We start from the raw sequence: 27,883 nt of genomic DNA, 5'->3' as shown, positions 1-27,883 counted from the left end.
CACTCATGGCATCTCTCCCTGACCCAGCCCATCAGGGCCAAGTTTCTACCCACCCAGGTAAGCTGGGGCACAGAGCAGCCCAGAGCGGAGAAGAAGGCCGAGAGTGGACTGCTCGGCCTGTACTCCTTAGTTTGCCTCAAGTCAGATTAACTAGCCAATAGCCAAGTTATCTAAAAGCCGAATGGTTTTTGTGCCACTTAAAATTAAAATTCATGGTTAATAGCGTTATAATTCCACCTCAAAAATTCCCACATGAATCTATTACCAGATAACTGAGGCAGAGTGGATTTTATGGTTCTTTAGGCTCCAGTAACCTGGAACATTTCTACTATCTCCACTTCACCTCTGTCCCCAAAGTGACTCTGTGTGATTTCAGGGGGGAGAAAAATCAGAGGATGAGAATCTAAAAATAAGCCGCACATCTTGGCAAGCACTCCTTTCTCAAATGCCTTCTCCTCCACTTCAGACTTCACAGTTAACAAAAATATTTAATACCAGAGCATTTCAGGTATTTTGTTAAATTCCTCCAGTGAGAAATACTGATGTATAAGAGTAACCTCTGAGATTCAAGACCATGTAAATAGAGCAGCTGCTATTTCCGTTTCAGCCATGATCCCAACTTAGAGGCATGCACTGTTGCAGGGCTGGGACAAGGAAAACAGCCAAGATCTTTCACCCAGATGGTAGTCCCTGCCTGGCGTGTCTCTTGTGGAATTTTATGTGCATAAAGAAAAGCTTTTTGTCCTTGCTCTGGCCACCCCGAGGCCAAGTATATAATACTTACCTCCAGCCCCAAATCCTAAAATCTATTTCTCAGCTTTAAAATCACATGCTTCATGTGAAGTAATTTTCATTTAAAACGGAAAAAGCCTTTCTCTATGGAAAAGAAAAACCCTGTGTTAATTATGCTACTAGAAACGTCTCAGTTGGAGACAGTTTGAGCCTTGAGTACAAAGGCCACTCATTCCAAGGGTGTTTTCCTTCTCCCCGAAGGCTCCAGAAGCTCATTCTCCTCCAGTCCCAGGACACCCGGCTTAGCTCAGTCCCCTGCACATTCTGGGACGCATCGAGCGTCCCTTAAGTTCAGGAGACCCAGTTACAATAAGGGAAATGGTAGAATGCGCAGGCTGGGGCTGGGGACCTTGGCAGAAGACTCCTCTCCCTGCTCCTTGGGCCCCGCCCCTGCCCTGCCACCCTCTCTCCCAGCCAAATCGACCTGCCGTTGGTGAACGCAGAGACTTCACCCGGGATTCAGGGACTCCTGGGACTCCCAGGCTCAGGACTGCTGGCCGTGGGTTTATACAAACTCTCTGCCGAATAACAAAGTCCAGGGTGTTTCCCACTCAAACTGACAACTGCCCCTCGGTTCAGACACCCGTCCAGCATGAGGGTGCTTTCCTCGTCTCTGCAGGTGGAGCCAGGCTCCATTACTCTGCAAAGCCCGCAGCACCAAGTCCAGGACCCAGCCTCCAGCCTCAGACGGCCCACATACACACGAGCTCTGGGTTCTGCTTCTACACGGAGGTTTCCGGAACTTCATCTATGTCGTCAAATGCATTGAGGGTAGTTTTGCTGTTGTTCCTGGAAGAATCTTGGATTTTGTTGAAATCTGCTTAAAAAAACCAAAAAACACTATTTTACAGAAACAGCATTCTGCAAGTTGTACCTCCAGGTCTCAGTCCACCACCTGCCTTAGAAGTTATTCCAACTCAGGTTAGAAAACGGTCGAGCTGGAAGGAATTAATTCAACCCTCCCATTTTACAGATGGGGAAAATCACGGCCCTCCGACTTGGTGTGCCTGGGGTCACGTGGTCAGAACGGAGTGGGTGTCACGCTTCCTGACAGCAGCGGTACCTGACCGTCTCCCGGGCCCCGGATCTTCGTTGAGGAAAGAGACGTGAGTTTTCCATTCAGTCCACTTCACCTCGTTGATCCTGCGGGTGTGATAATCATTCTCACTACTCCCCAAGCGCACCTCATCAAATGCAAACAAGTAGCACAGCGTTTGGGGAGTCCTCCACGGGGATCAAGGGCGTTCCTGCCCCATGTGGTCACATCAGTGTTGTTAAGGCTTGAAACCTGCCCGAATCTCCATTTTCCCAGGCCTCCAGGATCAGTCTCCTCCCAGCGTGTGGGACCCAGAAGCTCAGAGAGGTGTAAAGGGGACATCTTCAGCCAGCAGGGGCTGTGCCTGACTCGGGGAGGCAGCCCACAGAGAAGGAGGGAAGGAAGGAGAGTGGGCAGGCTCGGGCTGAGAAGATGTGAGGGCGTGAAGTCCAGCTAGGGTTAAGGTTGCACTAAGAGAAGATGGTTAGGGGACTTGCCCGGCAGTCCAATGGTGAAGACTCCTCCTCCCAATGCAGGGGTTTGATCCCTGGTTGGAGAACTAAGGTCCCACATGCAGCGGGGTGTGGCCCAAAATTTTGTTATAAAAAGAGAAGAAGGTCAGGGTTCAGAACCCAAAAGAGTGGGCAGTGTCTAAGGTACTGGATTGTAACTGGAGAAGATAGTTTGGCTGAAGTTCACATTCACAGAACATCTCTAGAGTGAGGGTGTCAAAATTAGACATATTTGTTAGGGTAACTATTATAGTTGAAATGATGGCTCCTGGGGCAGAGCGGGGCGGAGAGGGGTTTCAGTCATAGAACTAGGTCAAGGTTCAATTATACTCCAAGAAGGTAGTCTGCAGGGTCAGGCAGTCAGACAGGGGGTCGGAAGAGGTAGACCCATTAGAAAAGAGGGTCAGGGCACGTGCAAGTACTTTTTTAAAAATCAAAAAGCTTGACATCTGTCAAAAGTAGCTGTCTCACTTTCCGTTTGCCTGTGACAGAATGTGCCTCTCAGAAGGACAAATAGTGCCAGGCTGGCAAATCTCTTCTAAGGCAGACACTGGGCAGGGGGAGGCACCTCCAAAAGGGCAGAGTCTCCTTCTCCCTTCTGAGACTTAGAAAGTCTATCCCTGGGCCAGCGACCCCAAGAGAGCAAATTCCATCTTCTGAGGAGGCAGAACAGACCGTGGTCTGGCAAGCAAATGGCAGCATCATTTCACTAACATTCCCCAACTCATCTCTCTTCACCCACCCAGAAAGCATCACCAAAGGGCCCTTCTCCGTTTGTTACCGCAAACACAGTCGGAAATCTTGCTCTGCCACTTTACACAGCTCTCCCATCTGGAATCTGCTCTTCAGCCATTCTGGTAACATTTTCTCGAACTCCAAGATCGTCCTGGCTCTCTGGGGACATAAACGAGCCTAAGTGCATCTCTCAGGAGCCAGCCCAGGAGCACGGCTCCGTGTGAGCGTTGGATGCGCCCACACGCCTGCACACACACACACATACACACGTGCACACACACCGAACAGCCCACTCCACCTGCATGGAAGGCTTCATGCATAGATCCTGAGGACCTGGCTAACCTACAGAATTCAAAAACGAACACCCAGTAAGTTTGGAGAAGGTGTTCAAATTGTTTTAAACATCACATAAACAATGTTTCTGGAAGTCCAGAGCTGCCTAACTGAAAATGTTAGGATCCTGGGATCCCACCAGGAAGGGCGTTTCCAGGAGGACACCATGTGGTCCTAGCCCCATGTCAGGCTTAGAGTCCCCTCAGCAATTTTCCCGGCAATAATTTGTCCCATCTCTCCTGAATACTAGCAATACTAGCTATACTAGCAACAATGCAATTAAGAAGGCCCTAATCATTAGTAACTTCCTTGTGTCAAATCAAAGCTTTTTTCCCTGTTGTTGCCCCATATACCTCATTTCTGCCTCTTGGAGAAGGAAGCTGCTCTCCCTTTCACAAGTAGCTCTGCACATATCTGAAGGAACTGTCACGCTCTTCTTACACCATTTATGTAGGAAGTGTAACATGCCTGGTCACTACCTCTGGATCATCCTGTGGGTTAGTATCCTCCGTGTGTAAGGCCCATAGCATGTGAGGAGTACTGGAGGAGAGCAGAACTGTCACCTCCATTGTCTTATACCTAAGGACGTTGTCCTATACCTACTCCTCTTAATGCAACCTAAGGCCACGCTTCAACATCCACATATCACACCATTGACTCTGAGCACAGCACACCCATAAGCCTGAGCTCCTCTCACACGTGCTGTTGTCCAGCCACACTCCCTAGACCTTACACCCCAGAAACCTAGCTTCCTCAAACCTGGCCAAGCACAGGGAGCTTATGCAGATTTCCAGGCCCCACCCCAGATCCACTGGTGCCATGTGCTGAACTGAGTCCCCATGAGGGCTCCCATAGAAAGACTCTGCCAAGGTCACCTGTAGGCGCCAGATGCGCTCACTCTCCTTGGAGATGTTCTCCACAGTCTCCCCCATCAGGGCAATGAGCATGTTGAGGAGGAGGACGAAGGTGAGGGTGACATAGGTGATGAGCAGGATCAGGGAGAGGATGGGGTACTTGGAGTTCTGCTGGATCTTCAGGTCACCCAGGCCTATGGTGAGCTTGAAGAGTTCCAGCACCGTGTCGCTGAAGCTGCCATAGGAGGTGCAGTCCTCATTGTCTTTGGAACACTTCTCGATCAGCGAGGCCAGGGCTGGGAAGACACAACAGGGTGTTCTCTGCAGCCTCTCTGTCTGGTTAATTACCCAATAAACCCGTGCATGCCTGCATGTACACCGATGCCCACACACACAGACTGCAGGCCTGCTGCCTCCTTCTCTCCAGCTATTTAAATTACATCTCCAGCCTCAGCTCCTCCGGAAGCTTCATCAGGCTGGTGCTCTGCCTTGACAGAAAGGGCAGAAAGCCCTTTCTGCCTAACAAGGCCCAAACTCTTCTCTCTACCCCACCATTCAGCCCTTGATCTATCACGGGCTTGCACAGTCGATGATTACAATCTATAATCTGTCTGTCTCTGGCTCCTCAACCAGGCTTTGAGCTCCCAACTTCCTGCAGCTTGGGTTGTATCCCCCAAGACTGGGAAGTCCTGAGTCTCTTCCTAATGCTCTGTGGCAAGACCTCTGGTCAAGGCCTGGGACTCTTTCTTCTCTTCTCCCCAACGCACTACAGCAGTGGCTCTTTACTGAATGAATGGACGGATGGATGAATGAATGAATGATCAAATTAATCAGGGAGGAAATGGATGGATGAATAAACAAACAAGTGAAGGAGCAAATAAATAAGCAAACTGACCCAGAAAAGGTACCAGACAGATGGGAACAGCTGCCTAACTTCAAATGCCAGTGATAACTAGGGGAAGAAAAACTGGCTTGGGAAAATAAAATGATATCGCTTTATGCAGAGGTTAGAAATAAAATCAGGTTATGCTGTTCCCTCTGTTGTAAATGGAGAGGTGTTTTTTTTTTTTTTATCGGAGTACAGTTGCTTTACAATATTGTGTTAGTTTATACTGTACAGCAAAGTGAATCAGCTATGTGTATACACACATCCCCTCTTTTCTGGATTTCCTTGTCATTTAAGTCACCACAGAGCACTGAGTAGAGTTCCCTGTGCTATACAGTAGGTTCTCATTAGTTATTTATTTTATACATAGTATCAATAATGTATGTATGTCAATCCCAATCTCCCAATTCATCCCACCCCCCCTTTCCCCCTTGGTATACATACATTTGTTCTCTACATCTGTGTCTCTATTTCTGCTTTGTAAATAAGATCATCTATACCAATTTCTTCAGATTCCACATATATGCGTTAATAAACGATATTTGTTTTTCTCTTTCTGACTTACTCCACTCTGTATGAGAGTCTCTAGGTGTACATGGAGAGGTTTTCAAGAGGGGTTTCCCATCCCTGGTCCCAGCAGACCAGAGGCTCTCACAGATATATCTGCAGCAAACTATGACAGTAATGTGATGTGGAGGGCCAAAGGAGGTTATCTCAATGCATTACTCTACTCCTATTTTTCAAAGACCATCAATCAAATTTCTGCAGACTTTAGCTTCTCCATCTGTAAAATGGGGCCGAAAACCTGCCAAGCCTATCTGAGGCTGTGAGAGCCTCATGGGATGATGGACGTAAAGGTGGGAAGCATACCACACAGGGTGGTTGGATAAAAGCCACCAGTTCAAACCCTGGAGTCTCTAAGCCTCAGTGCCCTTATGGCCGGGGATGATGATGACTCCCCCTTGGTCAAGATGTCACGAGAAGTAAAGAGATAATCGTTGGGAAATGCTAACCACGGAAAGTGTTCCACCGGTGGCCGATATAATAGTTGCTAAGGCTCCTGTGTGCTTTGTCATGCTGACATCTGTGTAAAGTGTTTTACAAATGAGGGAGTTACTATTATTTATAAATCAATTACCTACTCCAAATCCAAATAAGAACACGATATATACAAACAAGAACTTCAGAACATCATGTAAAATGACCTACAAAGAAAGAAACGCAATTCAAGGGTAAGGTTTGAGCACAGATTCATTATACATTGATTTCCTGACTGCTTCCCACCCTCTCCTGGGTTCGCACTCTAACCATGCCCTCACTCCGGCCACTCTTCTGCGACCCTCACCAGGTCCTCCTGATGCTGTCTGCACAGCTCAGCGCTGGGCCCACCTCCTCCAGAAAGACTTCTCTTCTGTTCCTGCTCTCCACCCTCCTCCCTCCTAGAACACAGTCTGTTTCTGTCCCTGCTGATTCAGGCTGCACATGAGCACCTTTCCTCATAGAAACTCACATCTGGAATCCTCACACTTCCTGGGGGATGCAGTGTGCTGGGCCGAGCTCGCACCAGCTCACAAGAGCTGATGGTCTCACTTTCATGAATTTTCTGAGCTCGTTAAACACAGCCATGACTAAGAATTAAATTGTGTAAACTTATAACTAAATAAATTGCGTTAGAAACAAAGATAATAAATGTTCAAAACGCATCACTTCCGAGTGACTTTACTACATTTTATAATTATCTAGGCTTTTAAGCCTATTTATTTCTCATAACCATATGGTGGAAACACTATATAATGGTGCATTACTGTGCATCCCTTCCCAATTCTGTATTCAGTGACATCGCATTGGTAGCTGGAAGTCAGCCATGGTGGGAATATTTACACCATGGAAATTGGTAAAAGCTACAAATCAGAGATTGTTGATCATCTAGATCTAGACTTAAGACAACGATGGACAAAATGTTAAGGCAGATTAAACTTTAAAAATGTGTCCTATCTGTAGCTGTTAATAGTGGGAATAGCACAAAAACGTTGATGAAATATTCTTCTAGTATTTGAAAACTATTATCCAATTCAGCAGATAAATGGCTCAGCATCACTGACAAACAAATGCAGTTTCAACACAAGTCTTCATTGTTTCCCTTTCATCTTACTCCTTAAAGCAGAGGAAAATACCAGCATTTATGCTGGCAAAACACTCACTTGTCAATTGCAACCATAGGTTGGCAAACAGATATGAGTTCAACCAAAATCAACAAACTATTCGGTGAGACTCAACTAGCCATGTGGAATTTACAACAAAAGGCACTGTATATTTTATTATTGTTTGTAACTTGTGTGCTGCACATCCTTTATATGGTAAACATACATAATAAACATATCTACGTGTATATATATAACATATTATATATACATATTTTCCCTCCTAGAGAGCCTGACCAAAGGCAAAGGGAGACCACAGTATTTGGGAGAAAGAGCAGTGGCCTGTCTCTTGGGCAAGTCTCTTTTCCTCTCCACACCTCAATTTCCCCATCTGAAAAATGGGCCTTCTCGGAAGGCCCTCCCTGCCCATCTCTGACGCTCGGCAGCCCCAACACACCTTCTGGATCATGACGCTGTACATGCCCATGGACTGGAATCCCCGCGTGTAGTAGAGCATGTTCGCCCAGCCCAGGGCCATGGCCAGCACGAGGCAGGTGAGGTACTCTTTGCAGGCAAACAAGTACAAGAGGACAGACAGTATCACAAGCAGAGCTTGGACAAAACTGTTCAGGAGACACAGGAGACAAGGGCCTTACTTACTTCTTGGCATCAGGGCAGAGATGTCCAAATCCTCCAACCTCCCTTAAATCCTGAATAATTACCCTGGTGGCTGGCGCTGAAGAGACAGATAAGGCTGCCCCAGATCTGCTGGACCACGTCTAAAATCCAGCCTTGCAGACTGCATTGCTAGATGCAAGTCAGTGCTGGTTGCAGTTGACAAGGACTTTTTAAAGATACAGATCCCCAGGGCCCAGGAGATTCTGGTTCAGAAGGCCCAGGGTGCTGCCCAGGAGGCTGTATGTTTTTTAAATCACCCATGTGATTTCTGACCCCCACATGGGTTGGGGTACACTGGGGTAGCCTGAGGATGTGGTGAATGATTGCATTTTTAACCAAAATGACAAAAGCTGATATCTATACTCAAAAGTCAATCATAACAAAAGTCCCCCATAACCTATTTTGAGAAATCCTTGAAAAAACTACAATACATGCTATATAATAGGTTTGCTAAAAGGAGATTGTGCAACAATGTGAATGTACTTAAGAGTACTGAACTGTACACTTAAAATGGTTAAGATGTTTTAACTTTTGTGTTACGTGTATTATACCACAATTTGAAATGTTTAAAGTACAATAAGTACCAAACATACAAGATCAAAATCTACTCCTAAACAGTGTGTAACACCATCAGTTATGCAGACATCTGGATAGAAACCCTCTCTTGCTTATAACATCAGGTAGTCTCCACGATTACAAAATATCTAACTAGTTAAAGTTAGGACACAGGCAACTTTGATTTCCTCGTGCGGTGAAAAGCAAACGTTTGGGTGAGCAGGGCATTTGGGACTGAAGTGAGGAAGCATGTTTACACGTCCCTCTACACTAAGAAAACAACAAAGAAGCAGAAGAACAGGACATGGCACTGGTGCCTTCCGTCTGTGCCAAAGCCAGTGGCTGTACAAATGGATTTTTCTCTGGAATCGTCACAATTTCTCCAAGGTGACAGACTCATATGTGACTTGCGCCCTGGGCAGTGCTGCACCTGGCTTATTCATTCACTGCAGTATCAGGGGGCCCCACGTGCCCAAAGAGATGAAGAACTTAGCTCATGCTTCTGGAAGGCAGGTACATACTTAATAGGTATTTGGAAACATCAGACCAAGATTCAAGGTCTTACAGACCCAGCCTCCCAAATGCTCAGAATAGGGCCTTTGGTGGGGTCTACAGAGCCATGGAGCCTAACATTCTTCATCTCAAGCTGCAGATCCTTTTCCATTATTTATTTAGAGACAGGGGTTACGTAATCCTCTGCACATGACAGGGGTTACATAATCCTCCTTTCATTTAGAGACAGGGATTACGTAATCCTCGGCACAAGACCTCATTCAGAGAGGCTGCTGAGCTGGGCTTTCTGGCTAGAGCCTACAGTAGTCAACCCTGCACAAGCTGGGGATGAGGCTGACTGGGAAACTGGGCTGGCTTGAGCTTCACGACTGAAGCTCCGCCTGACTCGACGTGACTCACTTCCCTGCTCTGAGCCTCGGTTTTGTTTTGTTTTTTTTGCGCGGTACGCAGGCCTCTCACTGTTGTGGCCTCTCTCCTTGTGGAGCACAGGCTCCGGACGCGCAGGCTCAGCGGCCATGGCTCACGGGCCCAGCCGCTCTGCGGCATGTGGGATCTTCCCGGACCGGGGCATGAACCCGTGTCCCCTGCATCGGCAGGCGGACTCTCAACCACTGCGCCACCAGGGAAGCCCTGAGCCTCGGTTTTCATGCCTAAAGATGAGACTCAATGATTTCTCAAGTACCTTCCAGCCCTGACCTGCCAGGGTCCAAAATGACAGCCAGGAGGAACTGGCCGGGAGTGTCCCTTCATAAAAAATAAACATGCCTTCTCTGTGCTGGCTGCCGCCCAGGGCTCTGGCAGGGTGCAGGCAGCTATCCCTGCAACCGGATGGTGGGCACTGTCCTAGTGTTTTCTGGTCCTCTCCATGGGCATCTATGGGCCTCTCTTACCAGAAAGGAGAGAGGAGGTCCCTGGCCATGTGACTTGGCGAAATGACAGGGACAGGTGACACGGTAGGGTGGCTATTGCAGAGGGACACAGCAGCCATCATACAGGACTGCAGCCTTGCCTGTGAGGTGGTGACCAGGGGACAGACCTACTTACAAGACAAAGTGAAACCAGGCATCCGAGAGGATGGACTGCATATCTGAGGGTCTCAGCAGGAAGATCGCGATGCCCTGAGGCCAGAAAGGAAAGAAAAGCTGCCCCCTCTTCATGCCCCTCGCTGGAGGATTTGGGGAAGGGGGGCGTTTCCCCAGGACTGAGACTCAGGAACAGGGAAGTACGTGAAGGCCCAGCCAGAACCCAGGTGAGGGATATGGAAGGGGACTTGTGCCTGGGAGACAGAGGCAACCCCAGGGTAAGAGGGCATGCTCCCCCTGATCTTCTCACATCTCTTACTCTCACCCCCATAATCACCCCAGAACCTACAAAGCAGCAGAACCATACAGTTACCTGCCATTCCCCAAATATGGCCTAGCTTTCCAGCCTCTGAGCCTTTGTTCATGCTGTTCCCCACACCTGTCCTGTAATACCTTCTCCCCAGTGTCCTCATGCCAACCCTCCCCTACCAGAGTAAGTGCCATCTCTGCCTTCAAGCCTTCCTGCCCCCCCCCGCCCCCCGCCAATAAAAGTCATCTCTCTTCTTCTGAGCACGGGTCTGAGCCCAACATCAGGTCTTTTCACAGTCTATGTTAAAGTCTAGCTATTTGTGTCCATCTGAAATCCCTACCAGACTATGAACTCAAAGAGGGCAGATTCCCTCCATCCCTATCATCTCCTCCAGAGCCCCACATTGAAGGTGTTCAGAATATACCTGCTGATTCATTGGTTGGATGGATGAATGGGTAGATCGACTGACAAACAGATGGAAAGATGGTTGGATGAAGGATGGAAGGACAGTGGGTAAGGATGAGTGGGTGTTTAAATGGATGAATGAGTGGCTGGGTTGATGAGAGAGGGCAGGTGATTGGATGGGTGGATGGAGGGGCAGGGAAGATGGGACACTGAGTGGCTGGGAGTGTAGATAACTGGCAGATAGATGGGCAGATGGATGGAGGAATGGATAGATAAAGTAGGTAGGATAAGCTTGCTTGTTTATGTAAATCTAAAGGTTAAAAAGGAAATGCCTCCCCAAAGTCTCCCAGCAGTAGTAGCAGAGCTTGCTGTCACCCTGCCTGCCTCACAGGGCAGTCCAGGAGGGCTTGGTGACCTACTCACCTCTTTCACAGAAATGCACATGGCCCAGATGAGCACAAACATCCTTCCTAAGAGCTGCAGCCACCCCATCTTGTTTGCTAAGGGGTGTTTCAGGGCCTGGGGAGGAAGGGAGAGGAATGGATGGGTGCAGGATGGGGAGTGAGGAAGGTAGGGGTAGCGCCACCTCCGGGGCGACCACGCACATACACGTGCCCAACCCTCAAGCTGGGCCAGAGGCCAGCACAAAGCCGCATCTCTGTACAGGGCCAAAAAGGAACTGCAGCCCCCAGCCCCTGCCTCCCCCGCCCAGAGTGGAAACCCAGAACTGTGCGGTGAGAAGCACGATCCAATCCACGCTAACAACCCTCTCACACCTCTTGGCATTTATCTGTTCCATCTGTATCCAGACACGCACAGGGCCTCATAACAGAGTTAAAGCCAAGGCTCCGTGCCTCGTGTAATGGATGGGGAACCGAGACCCAGAGTGCTGGCAATGCTTCTCCAAGTGACTTCCACCTCCTCCCATTTTCTCCCATGGCCCTCCCAGCAGAAACACCCAACCAGCTCCAGATTTAGACGTGGAGCCTGGGCAGGGCCTGGGGCTCCTAATTCTGCAGCAGGGGTCAGCCTGGGGCTGAGCAGCTGGGGTTGAGCTCAACCAGGCGCTGGCGACGTATTCAGTGTCCAAGACACTGTTGAAGCATGCAAACTGGGGGACCCCACGCACAGCTCTTGACCTCTCTGGGCCTCAGTTTCCCCATAGGCACACGGGGCGGCTCCAGGGTCCAGCAGTGCTGACCAGCGCATCCCCCACTTCAAGGGGCCCACTCACCTCCTCCCCCCGGGTGTGGTAGTAAGAGATGATGGTCAGGGTGATGTTATAGAAGAAGTAGGAGCAGAAGGACAGGAAGAACATGTACTTGGCAAACGTCTTCCACTTCATATGCAGCAGCGTGTGCAGGGGCTCCAGGGTCAGCATCTCATGCCGGTTCTGGGGGCAGAACGGCACAAGTCACCATGGAGATGAGACAGAGGAAGGGACCATTTTCGGAAGGCCCTCATTTCAAAGGAAGCTCTGAGTCAGCACTGCCCCTGGCAGAAGGAGGCAATGAACTGGTTTGGCTGGAAATGTTGGGAGAGGTAATTTCTAGCTCCTGAGGTTCCATTCCAGCGCACCCAGACAGCAACCAAAAGACACAGAGCTTGGTGCTTTTGCCAAGGGGATCTGAGGCACGGTGGGGAGGGAGGGCTAGAAGGGAGGCCAGGGCCACGACTGGTGTCTGGCCCCTCCTGGGCCCTCCTTCACTGTGTGACCCTAGGAAAACCCCTGACCCTCTCTGGGCCTCAGCCGCCTCATCAGTAAAACTGATCTCAATCCCTGACCTACCAGTCAGGCTGCTGTGAGGGCCAGGGAGATCCCGGGCAAGGCAGGCTCTGGGAAGCACAACTCTTGGTAAAGTGTGAAAGATGTGTTGCCTCACTTTCCTCCAAGAGCCAGAAACTTCCCGCTGCTGATCTTCTCTTTCCTCCTTCAGCCTCACTGACTTCCCAGCTATGCCTCCTCCAGAAAGGCCTCCCTGATTGCTCAAGCTGTGTACTCCCTGACCCTTATTTAGGGCCAGGTTTGGGGGAAGAGGGGATTCTAAGCCTGACCATATGGAACCAATAGAAGGAGTTGGGGGGAAACAAGATGGAGAAGGTCTACACCCCCCCAACCCTGCCCAGGATTATGGGGCCAGGAGACCCCCACCACAAGGTCAGCTGGGAACAGGTGGCCCCAGCACCCACCCCAGGCCCCGCCCACTAAGGCTAAGGAATGGGGGCTGCAGACACGTCTGGCTAGTAGCAAGGGGTCTTCCCAGGGCCTCCCTGGCCTGGGGCCCAGCCTGCTACCCTCTGACCTTCCCCAGCCCACCCGGGAGACCCACATCGATGTTGGTGTTGTAGACGATGATTTTCAGCACCGAGTTGTCGGTCATGGTGTCCACGTTGGTGAGGTCGTAGAGCGAGGACGACACTGGCCCGTAGGCCCAGTCGGTGAACTTCCTGGACAGGCTCCGGAGCCGCTTCTCCTTGATCTCACGGCTGAGGATGTACTTCAGGATCTGGGGACAGGAAGAGTCACAACCATCAGCCGCTGGACAGGGTTTGGGGCGAAGACCGCTGGGCCTGCCCCAGGCAGACAGGGCCTGGGAAGAGGCTCCCACCAGGGATGGATTGAGTCAGGCCGAGTGCCTGTCACTGTGACCCCCGGCCCCCGCTTTATCTGTGGGATGGGCACAGAGCTCGCTGACCTGCCCGTCACACCAGGCATTGTGAATAACAGAGACAAGAGGCGTGAAGGCCTTTTGCACGCTTAAGAGGGCTGCATGATCAGCTCACAAATCCTTGCACCAGCTGGGGAGTCTGTTCCGGGAAGAATCCAGGAACTGACAATTTTGAGAAATAATTTCTGTTTGGCCTGGACTTGAGAAGCAGCTGGAAGTTTCTCCAGCTTCCCCATCCCACCCTCTGTCAGACCCTGCCAGCTGAGGCTCACTGCTCTGGCCAGTCAGGGGGTGATGCATGACACCAGCCTTTCAGAGAGGCCCGTGGGACCCACCCTCTAGGTCAGCGAGCTTGCTCTCTGCTACATGTTAGGGTCACTGGGGAACATTTAGAATTCCCACACCACTGACTAACTCAATCCAAATCTCTGGAGGTGGGACTCAGGAATCTGCATCTTGTAAAGCTTCCTGGGTGGTTCCAAAGTGCAGGCAAGATGGAGAGCTCACTAGTTCCCGAAAGCGAGCCCTGGGTACGATAAGATGGGGGCAGAACTTCCTGGGGCACCAACCCAAGGCCCAGGAGGAGGGTCCTAATGGGCAGGACAGTGTCAGAGCCCTGATCTCATGTGACCCAGTGGGGTTCCCATCTCATCTCGCACGGGAGCCTAGTCTCTACAGTCCAGGCAGGGAGCTCCTAGGGATAAGGCACGTCTCCCCTTCCTGTGCCCCAGGCTACAAGAGCCCGAGGACATGGTCTGTGTCTCAAGTATGACCGCACCCTCTGCTCCCAGCATAGTGGCCAACTTGGGCAGCATCTGGAAAAGTTTCCAAAGAACACTGAATGAAGGAGAGGAGGGGCCAGGAAGGGTGCAGGCGGCTTCCCAAGACTGGCAAGAAGTGGTGGGTGTGGGTGGAGGGACACATTATCCTCTGGGGAACCAGGGGTCAGGGGGCCATGCTCCATGCAGGAAGCTTCATCCCTGGGCCCTCCCCAGGGACAAACACATGGCGCAGCGGTCCTTGGAGAAAGTTCTGACTTGTGACCACAGTCTGACTCTCCTCAAAGCCCCCAGGAAGCTGTGTCCTTGGGGTGGGCAGGAGATGGGCGAGGCCGGCACACAATTCCTCCTCTGTCAAAGCTGTTCTGCACCCCTTCCTCCTCCCACAAGAGAATGAAAAGGTCCCTTGTGGGCACCAGCCCTGAGCACTGGGACGGGACCCAAGGCCCTCGGGGCACCACCTCCCTCATCAGTTGCCCTGAGGTTGGCACAGCTGTGATGGCTCCACAGTCCCCACCCTACCCAGTGCCCTCCTGCAGCCTCCTAGGAGCCACGGTCCCCTCCCAGGGCTCAAGATGTGGACGCTCAGGGCAGCTTTGCCATGATGAGTCCTGACCTTGAAACCAGACCAAGCCGTGGCTCCCACCACAGATAGAGATGGGAGCCCACCCCAGCTGAGTCTTCACCAAGCTCCCAGTTAACTTGAGTTCCTCGGCCACATCACAAGGGCACAGAGAGCCACGAGCAGCCACATACTCTGCTGGGGACTTGGCTCAATGTTTCAACCTGACAAACAGGCTGGGGTCTGTCCAGCGTCAGGGACCAGCAGCCAACTGGCTCTGGATCCAGAGCAGACATTCGGGGACTCCCGTCCTCATAAGAGGCTGAAGGCCCCCAGGGTCAGACAGTCAGCCTCCGCTTGGGTGCCTCACTGCGCAGGAATCCTCGGCCGCAAAGCCTGAGTCACCGCAGCCTTAAGACTCCTCCACTCTGGCCCCGGCAAGGGGGTCCCAGGGCAGGAGACAGAAACCCAGAATGTTAGGGCCTGAAGTCCAGAGGGTGTGCCCACGTGCTGCCTGTCCGTGGTCCGTGCAGTCGGCCACTCAGAAGGGCCCCTGGGGAGCAGGCCTCACGCCCTCCCGCCGGCCCCGGGCCTCACCCACCTCGGCCTTGCCCATCTTGGCGGCCAGCTGCAGCGGCGTGAGGCCGTTATTGTTGCGCATGGTCTCCAGCTCCCAGTTGCCGCTCCTCAGCAGGATCATGTCGTACATGTGCTTGACGAAGTCATTCTGCGTCTTGAAGTCCTCAGCCACCGTCACCAGAGCATGGAGGATGTTGTTTCCCCGTGAGTCCTGCGAGGTGATGTCCGTCTGCTCGTTGCCCATCAGCAGCTCCACGATCTCGGGTTGGTTGGTGCAGGCTGCCAGGGCCAGGGGTGTCTCGCCTGGGGGAGGGGGAGCACAGGGGCTCGGTTCTCTCCTGGACCAGAGTGGTGATTCCCCAAGTTCTAGGAATGGGGCTTATCCTGCCCATCTCAGCAGGAGTGGGAGACTGAAGCTGGATCATTGCAACAAACTCCTAACCGGTCTCCCTGCTATTACCCTAGCCCTCCAACACTATCCTCAACACAGAAGCCAGACTGATCCTATTAATACATAAGGCTCACCTCACCCAGAACAAAAGCTCAAATTCCAATGACAGCCTACAAGGCCCTACATCTTCTGACGTCACCTCCTCCTCTCCCCCTCACTCACTCCCCTCCAGCCACAATGGCCTTCTTCCTTTTCCTCGAGCACACACAGGCACTTTTCTGCCTCAGGGGCTTTGCACAGGCTGTTCCCTCTTCCAGTAGTGCTGTTCCTTAGATACCTGCATCACTCCCTACCTTACCACCTGTGAGTCTTTGCTCTAATGTCCCTTCTCAATGAATCATTCACCTTAACTACCCTTTTAAAATGGAAACCCAGCTCCTTCCTGGCCCAGAATTCCTGATCTCCTTCCCCCGCTTTACTACTTTTTTTTTTTTTTGAGCTGTTTTTTTTTTTAACTTATTTATTTTTTTATTTTACTTATTTTATTTTTGGCTGCTTTGGGTCTTCGTTGCTGCACACGGGCTTTCTCTAGTTGCCGTGAACCAGGTCTACTCTTCATTGTGGTGTGCGAGCTTCTCATTGTCGTGGCTTCTCTTGTTGTGGAGCATGGGCTCTAGGCACGTGGGCTTCGGTAGTTGTGGCACACGGGTTCAGCAGTCGTGGCTCGCGGGCTCTAGAGCGCAGGCTCAGTAGTCGTGGCACACAGACTTAGCTGCTCCGCGGCATATGGGATCTTCCCGGACCAGGGATCGAACCCTTGTCCCTGCATTGGCAGGCGGATTCTTAACCACTGCACCACCAGGGAAGTCCCCCCTGCTTTACTTTTTATTTTTTTCAATAGCACTTGTTATTTTCTAACATATTACATAACATTCTTATTTGTTATATCCATTATTGATGGTCTGTCTCCCATCTAGAATGCAAGTTCCATGAGGTAGAGATCTTGGTTTTGTTCACAGATATATTTCAAATACCTAGAACAATGCCTGGTACATATAGTAAACAATCAATGTTAGTTGAGAAAAGAGAAGGCAAGTGACTCACACTGGGTCACACAGCAAACCGGGGACAGAACCAGGGCTGGACATCAGGTCTCCTGCTGCTTCCCCCCCCCCAATCTCCATCCTGTTACCTCTCTTCATCCCACCCAACAGATGTTTCCCAGCCAGGTCTGACTGGACAAGACCCTGTCCTCAAGGCCACCCAGACCCATTTAGTCCTGCTGACTAAAAAAACATCCAGAAGAGAAAACAGGTCAGTGGCCATCAGTCAGGGCCTGGGCAAGGAGGAGGAGTTAACTACAAAGTTGTACCAGGCAATTTTTTGGTGTGATGGAGCTGTTTGTCCCCTGTCCTGATCACAGCGATGGTTATACAACTGTACGCATTTGTGGAAATGAACAGAAGTGTACATTAAAATGGGTGAACTTGGGGCTTCCCTGGTGGCACAGTGGTTGAGAGTCCGCCTGCCGATGCAGGGGACACGGGTTCGTGCCCCGGTCCGGGAAGATCCCACATGCCGCGGAGCGGCTGGGCCCGTGAGCCATGGCCGCTGAGCCTGTGCGTCCGGAGCCTGTGCGTCCGGAGCCTGTGCTCCACAACGGGAGAGGCCACAACACTGAGAGGCCCGCGTACAGCAAAAAAATAAATAAATAAAAATTTTTTTAAAAAAAGGGTGAACTTCACTGTATCTAAATTATACAATAAAAAAATTTTTTTTCACCCGGGATGGCCTAACACCAGTTGCTTTTGGACCCCCTAAAGTGTCAGTCAGGGAGTTTTTGTCCCCTTACTTTTGACTCCTGTTTGCAGCCCTGAGAGGCACTGTACACAGGGGACAGAGGCCAGAGCTGGCAGGCAGGATGCCTACATCCGTTCCTTACTACACTGGCGCAAGTCATTTCCCTTCTCAGAACCTGTCTGCTCTTTGTAAACTAGGGCGCTCTCCTTGCTCTCCCTCCCAGGTCTATGTTCCCAACCGGGGGCTGCTCAGGTGAATGTCTGTGTGTCCTCTAACACCACCAGGTGACACTCCCCGAATGCAGGCTCCCCATCCTCCCAAGTGCCGGTCTCCAGCCTGGCGGTCCTGTTCAGGTGGATCTGCCCCTGCCGCCACCCTGGTCCCGGCTCCGTCCTCCAGGGCCTCGGACACAACTGAGCCAGCAGAGATTGGCAGTGGGGTCTCCCCTGCCTGCTAGCGCTTCTATGGGCAGAAGCCCCGCCTCGCCCTCCGCCCCTCTCGCCCCCAGACCCCAACCCGGGGCGGCGGCACCCACCGAAGTAGAAGCCTTCGTGCTGGTACTTGGGGTTGAAGAAGACGCCCTTGGCGTGGGCATTGACGTCGGCGCCGGCCTCGATGAGCACCGCGGCGATGTCTCCCTGCCGCCGCTCGATGGCGATGTTCAGCGCCGTCTGCCCTGCGGACAGGACAGGGGTGGGCGGTTGCGCTCAGCGGCTGGGACCAGGGGTGACACACCCTCTCTGTCCTCTGTATCCTCCACCGAACCGTGGAGAAATGCTAGCTGCCTGCCTGGTCTGCGTCGCCCAGCTTCATTCTTCGCTTCATTCATTTTTGCGTGGAAGCAAGGATTATTCGTGGAGCGTCTGCTCTGTGCCCCACAGCCAGGCAATGGGGACACAGCAGGACACGGGATGCAGTTTTGATTCTTGTCCTCAGGAAGCTCACAGTCTCCCTGCGAATTGAGCGTTATGATATGGGGAGGTGCAGGGTCTGTGGTATCCAGAGGAGCTCTTAACACAGCCTAAGGGGTTGGGGGGCTTCCCAGAGTGGCCTCGAAACTAAGGGGTAAGTTTAGCCAGGCTGGATGGGGCTGACTCGAGGCCTCGTAAGCCAGGTTAAGAGGTTAGAACTTTATCCCAAAGGATATGGGAAGGCACAGAAGGCATTGAAGCAGGGCAGTGACATGATCAGAGTTTGGGGTTTTGTACATGTGTATTTTCAAAGCACTCTGGCTGCAAAATTGGGGGATGTGTTAGAAGGAGCTCAGACTTGTGAGGAGCTGTCCATCCAATGGACCCAAAGATCCTTGGGAAGAAAGAGTCCTCAGGATGGTCTGTTGGGGATGGGGGACAAGGGCTGTCTCAGGTAAGGTCCAGGCATCTGGCCTGGGTGCTGGGTGGGTGATACTCTGGTGACGGAGAAACAGAACAGGGGAGAAGCAGCAGGGAGGGGGTGGGGGAGGGACATAGACACAGTTGGTGGAGCCTACAGAACCTCCAGACAGAAGAGACCAGAGGGCTGGGGGTGCGGGGGCCGGTGTCTCAGAACATTACACCAGAAACAGCATTTTCCAAAGAGATGCTAACATGCCATACATAAAAACAAAGTCCTGCTGGATCAAAGAACTAAGCATTTTTAAAAACTGGAAAATTGTGAATAACTAACCTTTTTGGAGGGAAAACCCTCTTAAGACTTCTTAAGCAAAATCCAAAATTCTGAAGCCATAAAGAAAACACTCACATATTTGCTTCCATAAAAATTGAAAATTTCTGTATTTCAAAAGACATCTTAAAGAAAGTTAAAAGACGAGCGATAGGCTGGGGGAAATATTTGAGATGTATAAAAGAGGCAATGTGCATTTAAAAGTCCATAATGCGGGCTTCCCTGGTGGCGCAGTGGTTGAGAATCCGCCTGCTAATGCAGGGGACACGGGTTCGAGCCCTGGTCTGGGAAGATTCCACATGCCGCGGAGCAACTAGGCCCGTGAGCCACAACTACTGAGCCTGCGCGTCTGGAGCCTGTGGTCTGCAACAAGAGAGGCCACGACAGTAAGAGGCCTGTGCATGACGATGAAGAATGGCCCCCGCTCTCCGCAACTAGAGAAAGCCCTCACACAGAAACGAAGACCCAACACAGCCAAAAATAAATAAATAAATTAAAAAAAAAAAAAAGTCCATAAAGGATTAAGAGCTCCTACAAATCAATAAAAAGACAAACAACCTAAAAGAAAACTGAGAAACTATTATTAACAAGCACCTCACAGAGAAGAAAATACACACAGACAATACAGGAAATGAACGATGTTTGGAATTACTGGTAATCGGGAAGATGAAAATTTGAACCTAATGAGTTCATACTTTTCACCCACCAGACTGGCAAAAACAAATAATAATGGTAATAAGTAAGTACAAATAAAATAACTTTCTCCCACAAGAAAAGTTAAGGGCCCAAGCCAGACTCCCACCTGCGAAAAGCTGAGATGTTTAGCACCCTCGGCATGTCAGTAAGATGGCATCCAGTTATTCTCGGGCCAATCATTTTTGACACAAGCGTGTCATAAGATCCTAGTGGGACGTTTACTGACTCCAAAAACTCAAAGACACACCTTACTGGTTATTCACAACAGACTTCCTGAGTTTGGTCTCCCTGCCCCCTCTCCAGACCACCTAAGAGAGAAGCCACAAAACTGAGTCCCAAATGGGGCTGTTAATAGTGATGAGGATAATGGCGATACTAATAGTTACTTATGTGTTGGCCCTGCCCAGCTCTCCAGCCTTCTTGCCATCACTCAGCCCTGTCAAGCTCAGTCCCATCTCAGGCTTTCGCCCTTGCTTTGTTCTGGATCCTTCTCATCGTGCTGACTTCGGGTCAAAGCTCACCTCTCTGACCATCCACACTAAAGTTGCCCATCCCCAATTACTTCTGATGACATTATCTTTTGGTTTTTTTGTAATTTTCTTTTCATCAATTTTTAAATTGCCTTATTTAGAAGATCAGCCTTCATCTGTCTTGTTCACTCCTGTGTTCTGGGACCAAAAACACTGCCTGGCACGCGGCCAGAGGTCAAGATTGTTTGCAGAATGAAGGAAGGTGCCGGGCACCACACTAAGTGCTTTGGGCTTCCGCAACAGCAGTGCCTGTGCCCCACCACCGCCAGAAATCGCCGTCTGCACAGCCCCTCCCGCAGGCGGGTACCTTCGAAGGCCTCCTCCGTGTACTTGGCGTTGATGAACCTGTCTAGGATGTCGTTTTCCTCAGCGAAGGCGAGCAGGATCCGCACGATCTCCTTGGTGCTGGGGTTGATGTTCAACAAGGCCTTCATCAGGCAGGTCTTCCCCGTGTCCAAGGCCGTCAGGTTGCGCATGAGGAAGTCTGCAGGCAGGGTCGCAGGATGGAGCCACTGCACAGGGGGACCCCGGCTGCACTTGGTCCTCCCGGCCCGGAGAAAGGGAGGCCGGGCTGTGGCGGCTGCAGCCACAGACCTCAAGAACCTGCCGCGGGCTCTCCACGGAGCTCCCTGCCCTGAACTCCGCGCTCCCCTCTGCCCTGTCCATCTCTTCCTCCTCCCGCCTCCTTGCTGGCTCCTCCCCCTCGGTGAGCTGCCCAGAGCCTTATCAGAGACCTTTTGCTCTTTGCCTTCCCACCGTCTCCAATCCCACCCATGGCCTGGCTTCCCACTGTCCAGCTCAGAAATCTCCAGGCCACCACCCCACACCCCGGTTTCCTGCAAATAGACTTCACCCCCTTCCATTTAACTTTCTACTCTCCTGGTCCCCAAGACAGCTCGGGCCCCACAAGCCACCAAGTCTCCCAAGTCCAAATGGCACCGCCATGGACTCACTCCTCACGTCCTGGAGTCCTACCAGTGCCACTCCCGGAAGGGCTGTTCCCCCCTCCCCAGCCCTGCCACTGGAGTCCCAACTCCGCCTGAACGGCGGCCTTCTCCAGTTTTACCCCCATCCTCCACCGTCACCTGTCTAAGCCCTTCCATGGCTCCCCCTTGCCCTCAGAATCAGGTTCGAAGTTGCCAGCCCAGCAGTTAAGGCTGGAGGGCGGGGTGGGAGGGCAGTGGGTAGGTGGACAGCAGGAGCCGAGCAGGACCCCCAGCCCTGCACCCTCTGCCAGGGCCAGCCACTGACCAGGCACCTCCAGGCTGTGGCGCTGCTCGCAAAGCTCTTGTAGCTCCATCAGCAGCTCCAGCAGCTGCTGCACGCAGCCCTCCGACACAGCCGCAAAGATGTGCTTCTTCAGCCGCTTCTGTTTGTGCCTCTGCTCTTGCTTGGCCAGGTTTGCACTGAGGCCAGAAAATGTTTCCAACTCACCACACGTGCACCACTGTCTCCCGTTACCCCTCCAAAGCCGCTGTGCCTACAGGGGGCTCGGCGCCAGCCCCCACCATCTGTACGTGCCTGTCACAGTGCTTGAAATCCCCTCCTTTAGTGCTGGGGGGTGGGCGGAGGTGCTGGGATTCATGTTGCCCTGTGCTGCTCCGCTTCTAACCCAAATGCAAGCACATTTTATCAAACTGTATCTTTGGATCCACATAGTAATGATCAGGAAAGATACGTGCCGAACTGTTCATCCTGATTACCTCGAAAGAATGAGGTCAGAGGAAGGGGAATTTCGCTTTCATATTTTGTGTTGTTTGAATACTTTTCATATCTCTCTCCCCACCTCTACACTCCAAATAGGCAGCCACGGGAATGCGTGATGTGTTTCCTTTTGTTTGTGTGTGTTCTTGCAAAAGGCACATTGATGTTTGATGGCTACATGCATGTATGTTTTTCTTTAAGTCTTGGTTGAATTTGTTACAACATTCCTTCTGCTTTATGTTTTGGGTTTTTGGCTGCGAGGCTGTGGGATCTTAGCTCCCTACCAGGGATGGAACTGGCACCCCTGCATTGGGAGGCGAAGTCTTAACCACTGGACCGCCAGGGAAGTCCCCTACATGCATATATTTTTAATTTACGTATATGGCATTGCGTTAAGTTCTCATTCTGCTGCATACTGTTGTCCGGATGTTTTATAATGAACGGGTATTACTTTCATAAAATGTAATACTCCCTTCCCCCCAAAAATGACCTACATGCCATAGCTATGGGCCCAGACATTTGCACCCCAGGATTGGCCTCTTTCTCTTTCCTGCAGGGTCCTGGTTCCTGTCCCTCTGGCGCCTGCCTGGTGGGCACGGTGGGAGGAGGGGAAGGGCCAGGCTCACCTGGGACTGTTGGGATTAAATGGGGTCTCTGTCACGTCATCCTGAGGAGAATGTGGGGAGTCCATGTCATCACAGCTGTCGGGGAGGCTGCTGGGGGAATGGGGAGGACAGAGAGAGGGACAAGTTTTTAAATGGACAATGGTAGTATGCCCCAAGCAGGCCTGGCTGTGTGGCCCAGGGCGAGTCACTGCCCGCCCGCGAGAGCTGAGGGCTGGGCCAGGGCAGGGGTGGCGGGCTGGCGGGCCGCAGTACTCACCACTGCCGGATGCTGGGGTCGCAGTACTCACCATTGCCGGATGTTGGAGTCCATGGGCTTGGAGAAGATGAGGGGAGAGGTCTTGGTGACAGTGGTGCTGGGCTCGAACCCTTCTATCTCCAGGAAAAAGTGTGCACTGGGGGGACACCCAAGCAAGGCCATTAGAGCTGGGACAGGGCCTGTCCACCTGTGTGTCCTGCAACCCCACTGTCGAGGGTGCCCATCTCACGGAGTGCTCACTCCCAGGGAAGCCTGGAAGGCTCAGAGCTAGTCCAGAAATGCGGCATAAATGGCGTGAGGGCAGGGCTCCCTGATACATTGGCCCCCCCCCCCCACCTGCCTGTCTCCTGCCTACCAAGAGGAACCTTCTGATTTGACCTAAAATCAAATCATTCTTCCAAAAGAGAAGACAAAGGGAGGAACAAACCCCTAGCTGGTAACCCGAGGCCTGGGTTCTGGTCTGGCTCTGCCTCTGCCTCTCCTCTTGTGTGACCCCAGGAGGTCACTGGCCTTCTCTGGACCAAGTGTCCTCACCGGATATGAAAATGGTTGGGCTACATGATCCTTAAGACCTGGACTCTGGGGCTTCCCTGGTGGCGCAGTGGTTGAGAGTCCGCCTGCCGATGCAGGGGACACGGGTTCGTGCCCCGGTCCGGGAAGATCCCACATGCCGCGGAGCGGCTGGGCCTGTGAGCCATGGCCGCTGAGCCTGCGCGTCCGGAGCCTGTGCTCCGCAATGGGAGAGGTCACAACAGTGAGAGGCCCGCGTACCGCAAAAAACAAAAAACAAAACAAATAAAAAAGACCTGGACTCTGGAGCCAGTGCTGCTCTAGGACTGTCTACTTAGGGACCGTCCAGCTGAAATGGGCATCAGAGGTCATCCTGTGAGATCACCTTTCCCTGCACCCCGGCAGTACCCCAGAACTGCCACCCCAAAGTCATCACCACACCACTATGGCAGCTCTGACCCAGCGACTAACAAACACATCTACTAGCAAAACATCCTGGTTGAGATTTGCTGACTATCTCCAGGCAGAGCCCAACTCCCACACCTGCAGGTGTTTCCCCAGGACAATAGGTCCAGCTCCTGCCCTGACCTCCATCCCACCCTACTTATCTGGGTTCAGTAGTGCATTTACTCAACAAATATTTACTGAGCATGTACAATGTGCCAAGTACTATTCTAGAAGCTGCGGATACAGTGGTAAACAAGTAGACAAAATTCCTCCCCTCACAAAGCTCTTGTTTCAGTGGGTTGGTAAGAACTGGCCCCAAGGATCAGACCAGATTATAGCACAGTAAGGCCATTGCTTTTCTTGCTCTAGACCAGGGGTCCCAAACCCCTGGGCTCTAATGCCTGATGATCTGAGGTGGAGCTGATGAAATAATAATAGAAATAAAGTGCACAATAAATGTAATGCACTTGAATCATCCCGAAACCATCCTCCCCCAGGTCCTTGGAAAAACCGTCTTCCACAAAAACAGCCCCTGCTGCCAAAAATGTTGGGGATTGCTGCTCTAGGCAATAACACACTGTCCCTTGGCTGTAAGTTCTTCAACAGCAGAAACTACAATTGCATCGTCCTAATTCTCTAGAACCCAACATTTGTCGTGACGCTCAGAAGACCTAACAATGGCTGAGTGTAAGGATGGATAGGTGAAAGACAAATGAGTGGAAAAAAGAATGGCTGGTTGGACACATGAGTGGACGGATGAATAGATGGGTAGATGATGGATGGTTGGAAGGATGAATGGATGGATGGATGACTGTCTGAGGAATGAATACTTGGGTGGGTAGATAGGTGATAGATGGAGAGACCAATAATCAGACAGACCAACACACCCTTAAACTGTAAAAGTTGTGAGGTTGCATCCCTCAACAGGAAGTTGAGGGCTGTGACTGAGGAAGGAGGACTTCAGTGGCTGGGAAGGTGGATGGTGAGAGCTGAGCTGGAAAGGACCCAGCTGTATGTAAGGACCTAACTCCTGGGACAGGGAGCTGCTAGACCACGAGGGCCTGTCCCCTGCCTGCCCTACTTGCCACTGCATGTGCCACATCTCATCCACCAGCATGAGCAGACAGCAAGGTCTTGGCCAGGTGACATCCCGGCTCCTAACTTGCAGCAGGTGCTGTTTGTTTATTCCTACTTTGACCCAGCCAGAAAGGCACCACCACCTAGGTGTTGTTAACTCAGATGCGCAGACAGACAGCTCTGTACAATTCCTCCTGCATTTCTGTTCCTTTGAAGGCAGAGAACAATCCCCAGGCGGACTCAGTCCTGGGGAGGAGCTTATCTCTCCTACTTTGTCCAAAGAAAAGCCCGAGTGCTCTGAGCTTCAAGGCCAGTGCCTCTGCAGCCTTCATGGCCTGTGTCTGTGTCCCTGGGCAAGGTGACGCCCAGGGGGAGGTAACCATAGCAGCCACTCACAGGGAGGGGCATGATGCTTCAGAAAAAGCTCCAGGTCCAGAAATTTCTCCCCAATCTAGATTTCTTGGTGCCTTCAATTCCCCCATTAGTACATATTTCCTCAGTGGTCAGAACTGCCTTCTGACATATAATATTTTCTTTTCTTTTTCTTTCTAAACCTGAGTCCTATACTCCGTTCTGAGGGAGTTGCCCAAACCTTTGGGGTCTGGGGAGAAGTAGGCACATGAGGTCTCTCAAAGAGCCTTGGGAAGGAGAAGGGACCACCAATTCATGAGACAAAGGTCACACCTCACACCAGGCCCTTAGCTGGGCGGGGGCCGTTGGCAGAGCTGACCCTGGAACTAAGTTCATGAGCCAGGATGGGCTCAGAAGGGCAGCCCGACTGCAGGAAGAATCTGGGATTTTCCTGAAACTCTGTCCTCAGTCCTTCTCTGAGGTCCAAACCTCCCCTGGGAAAGTGAGAGGGGAGGGAAGGGGGAAAGGAGGCAGGAGGGCAGTGCTGGTGGCTTAGATCCAAGATATCTCTGCTGCTGCCCAGACAAGCCCTCCCAGACCCGGGCTTCCCACATGGGCCCCCGACACCTGTCTGGTCTCCACATCCACCCAGTTTTCTCTCCTGCGCTCCAGGATGGAGCCTCCACCTGAATGAGCCTCTGGAACCTCTCAGCCAACATTTCACACCTGAACTTGGCTCCTTCCTCCTGCCCTTGTTCCTGCTCCTCTGAAGTACTCATGTCAGAGGTGGCCCCATCACCCCTCCAGGTCCCCCCACCGGAGGAGGGGATGTCTCTCAGTCCTCCTCCCTCCCCTCCCAGAGTTGATCCGGCAGACTCCACTATCCTACTACTTCTCTGATCTGTGCCTGCTTCTCACCGCCAGGCTCACCACCTATCACCTGGGCAATAGTCACAACAGACTCCCCTCTAATCCATCACCCACACAGATCACCCAGAGTATCCTTTCTAAAATGCAATCTTGCCATGCCCTCCCTCTCATACAAAATCCCTCCATGGCTCCCCACTACCCCCAATTGTCCAATGTCCTTAACTGACTGCCAAGACCCAGCCCCGGTGGGACTTATCCCCCCAAAGACACCCTCACCCACCCGGCACTTTAGTCCCATGGGATTCCTCACTGGTTCCTGCCCCAAGACTCTGCCTTCTCCCTTCCTGTCCACCTGCCACCATCCACTGTAACAGCAGCTCCTCAACGACATGCCCACAGGATCAGAACGACCTGCCCCTCCTCAGGCCCGACCCCGCCTAGTTCACCCTCTCTCCAGACCACGCCCCACTTTCTCCCTGGGGGCCCCTCACCATCCAGACTGTGAACAGGGGCAGGTGTTCTTGCCCAGCCTGGGCCCAGCCCCCGCCTCATGCACAGAAGGCCTCAGCAATTTCTACTCAAATCAAGAGAAGGGAAAGCACCCGGCTCACCTCGGCCCAAGAAGGGGCCTGGGACAGGGGCCGAAGAGGCAGGGCAAATGGGCCAACCTAGACCCCGGGGGCCCACCCGGGTCCAAGGGAAGTGCCGCGGGGTTGGAGTAGGGGCATTCAGGCTTGAGGGACACCGAACCGGCTCAGGCGGGGACTGCGGTGGAGACAGCTCAGGGGCCAGCTGTGACCCCGGAGAAGGACTTTCTCTGCTCCCGCCACCTCCGTGTCCTCAACTGGGAAGTGGTCATAACTGTCCCAGCCCTGTGCAGTTTCCAGGGGCCCTGGGGCATGACAGTGACAACGACAACAATGGAGACAAAGTTCAAGGTAACAAAACATTATCAGCGCCAACATGCGCCGTGCCGAGCACGTTGTCGGCACAATTGCAATTAACTGTTACTCTGTGGGCTGGTGCCGTGGCTGGTGTCCCTCTTACACAGGCGGGGTTGGAGAGCCTGAATTACCTGGCTACGCACCCAGTGGATATGAAAGCCCCCAGTGGACTTGAAAAATGTATGCTGTAGGGGGTCCCTGCTACCTGGAATTTCCACCCATCTTTCTGCTCCTTATCTCGGGCTCCAGCAACTCCCCACCTCCCCCAGGAGCCTTTCTGAATGTTTCTGCCTTGGTGCCCCTGGGCCCCCAGGGAGGCCTCCCTTGATTATTCCAGTCATACTAACCTCCCGAGCTCAACCCCAGAGAATGCAGTGCTGTCCCCCCTACACCCCCCATTATACCTGGCTGGGCACCAGGCCACCCCAGATGAGACTGAGATTCTCAGGTCCACCCCAGGCGAGGAGTCCCTGAAGGTGGGTGCCAGGCTCCTCCTGTGCCCCTCACAGCAGAGCACCCAGTCCTGAACCTGCTGGTCCTACCTCTTGGTGGGGGTGATCTCTGCCAGCCTCTTCTCCTGCAGGATGGCAGCGTTCCCACTGGGCATAGTGGCTATTCTGCCCATGAGAGGCACCATCTCTTTCGGATGGGCATCCAT

At 52.1% G+C, this 27,883-nt stretch overlaps 1 protein-coding gene across 2 annotated transcripts; it reads right to left on the bottom strand.

Annotated features, from left to right (window-relative positions):
- Nucleotides 1-1,514: 1,514 nt before the first annotated feature.
- On the bottom strand, nucleotides 1,515-27,883 carry TRPV3 (transient receptor potential cation channel subfamily V member 3; the record flags this gene model as incomplete). 2 transcript variants are annotated; one of them, XM_082678858.1, is made up of 17 exons in its annotated part: nucleotides 1,515-1,612; nucleotides 1,856-1,935; nucleotides 3,122-3,234; nucleotides 4,284-4,558; nucleotides 6,287-6,353; nucleotides 7,747-7,912; nucleotides 10,080-10,153; nucleotides 11,196-11,291; nucleotides 12,007-12,165; nucleotides 13,103-13,279; nucleotides 15,384-15,664; nucleotides 18,088-18,228; nucleotides 20,748-20,924; nucleotides 21,692-21,846; nucleotides 22,771-22,857; nucleotides 23,058-23,162; nucleotides 27,768-27,883. In XM_082678858.1, 17 exons carry the CDS (start codon nucleotides 27,881-27,883, stop codon nucleotides 1,515-1,517), a joined length of 2,367 nt encoding a protein of 788 aa, XP_082534984.1. The 2 variants fall into 2 exon arrangements, with proteins under 2 accessions (XP_082534984.1, XP_082534985.1); XM_082678859.1 differs by having other exon boundaries at nucleotides 1,515-1,609.

Source organism: Grampus griseus, assembly GCF_964374135.1.
Source record: "Grampus griseus genome assembly, chromosome: 20".
Classification (NCBI taxonomy): domain Eukaryota; kingdom Metazoa; phylum Chordata; class Mammalia; order Artiodactyla; family Delphinidae; genus Grampus; species Grampus griseus.
Note: the sequence above shows the minus strand (reverse complement) of the source record. Positions and strands in the feature narration are given on the sequence as shown.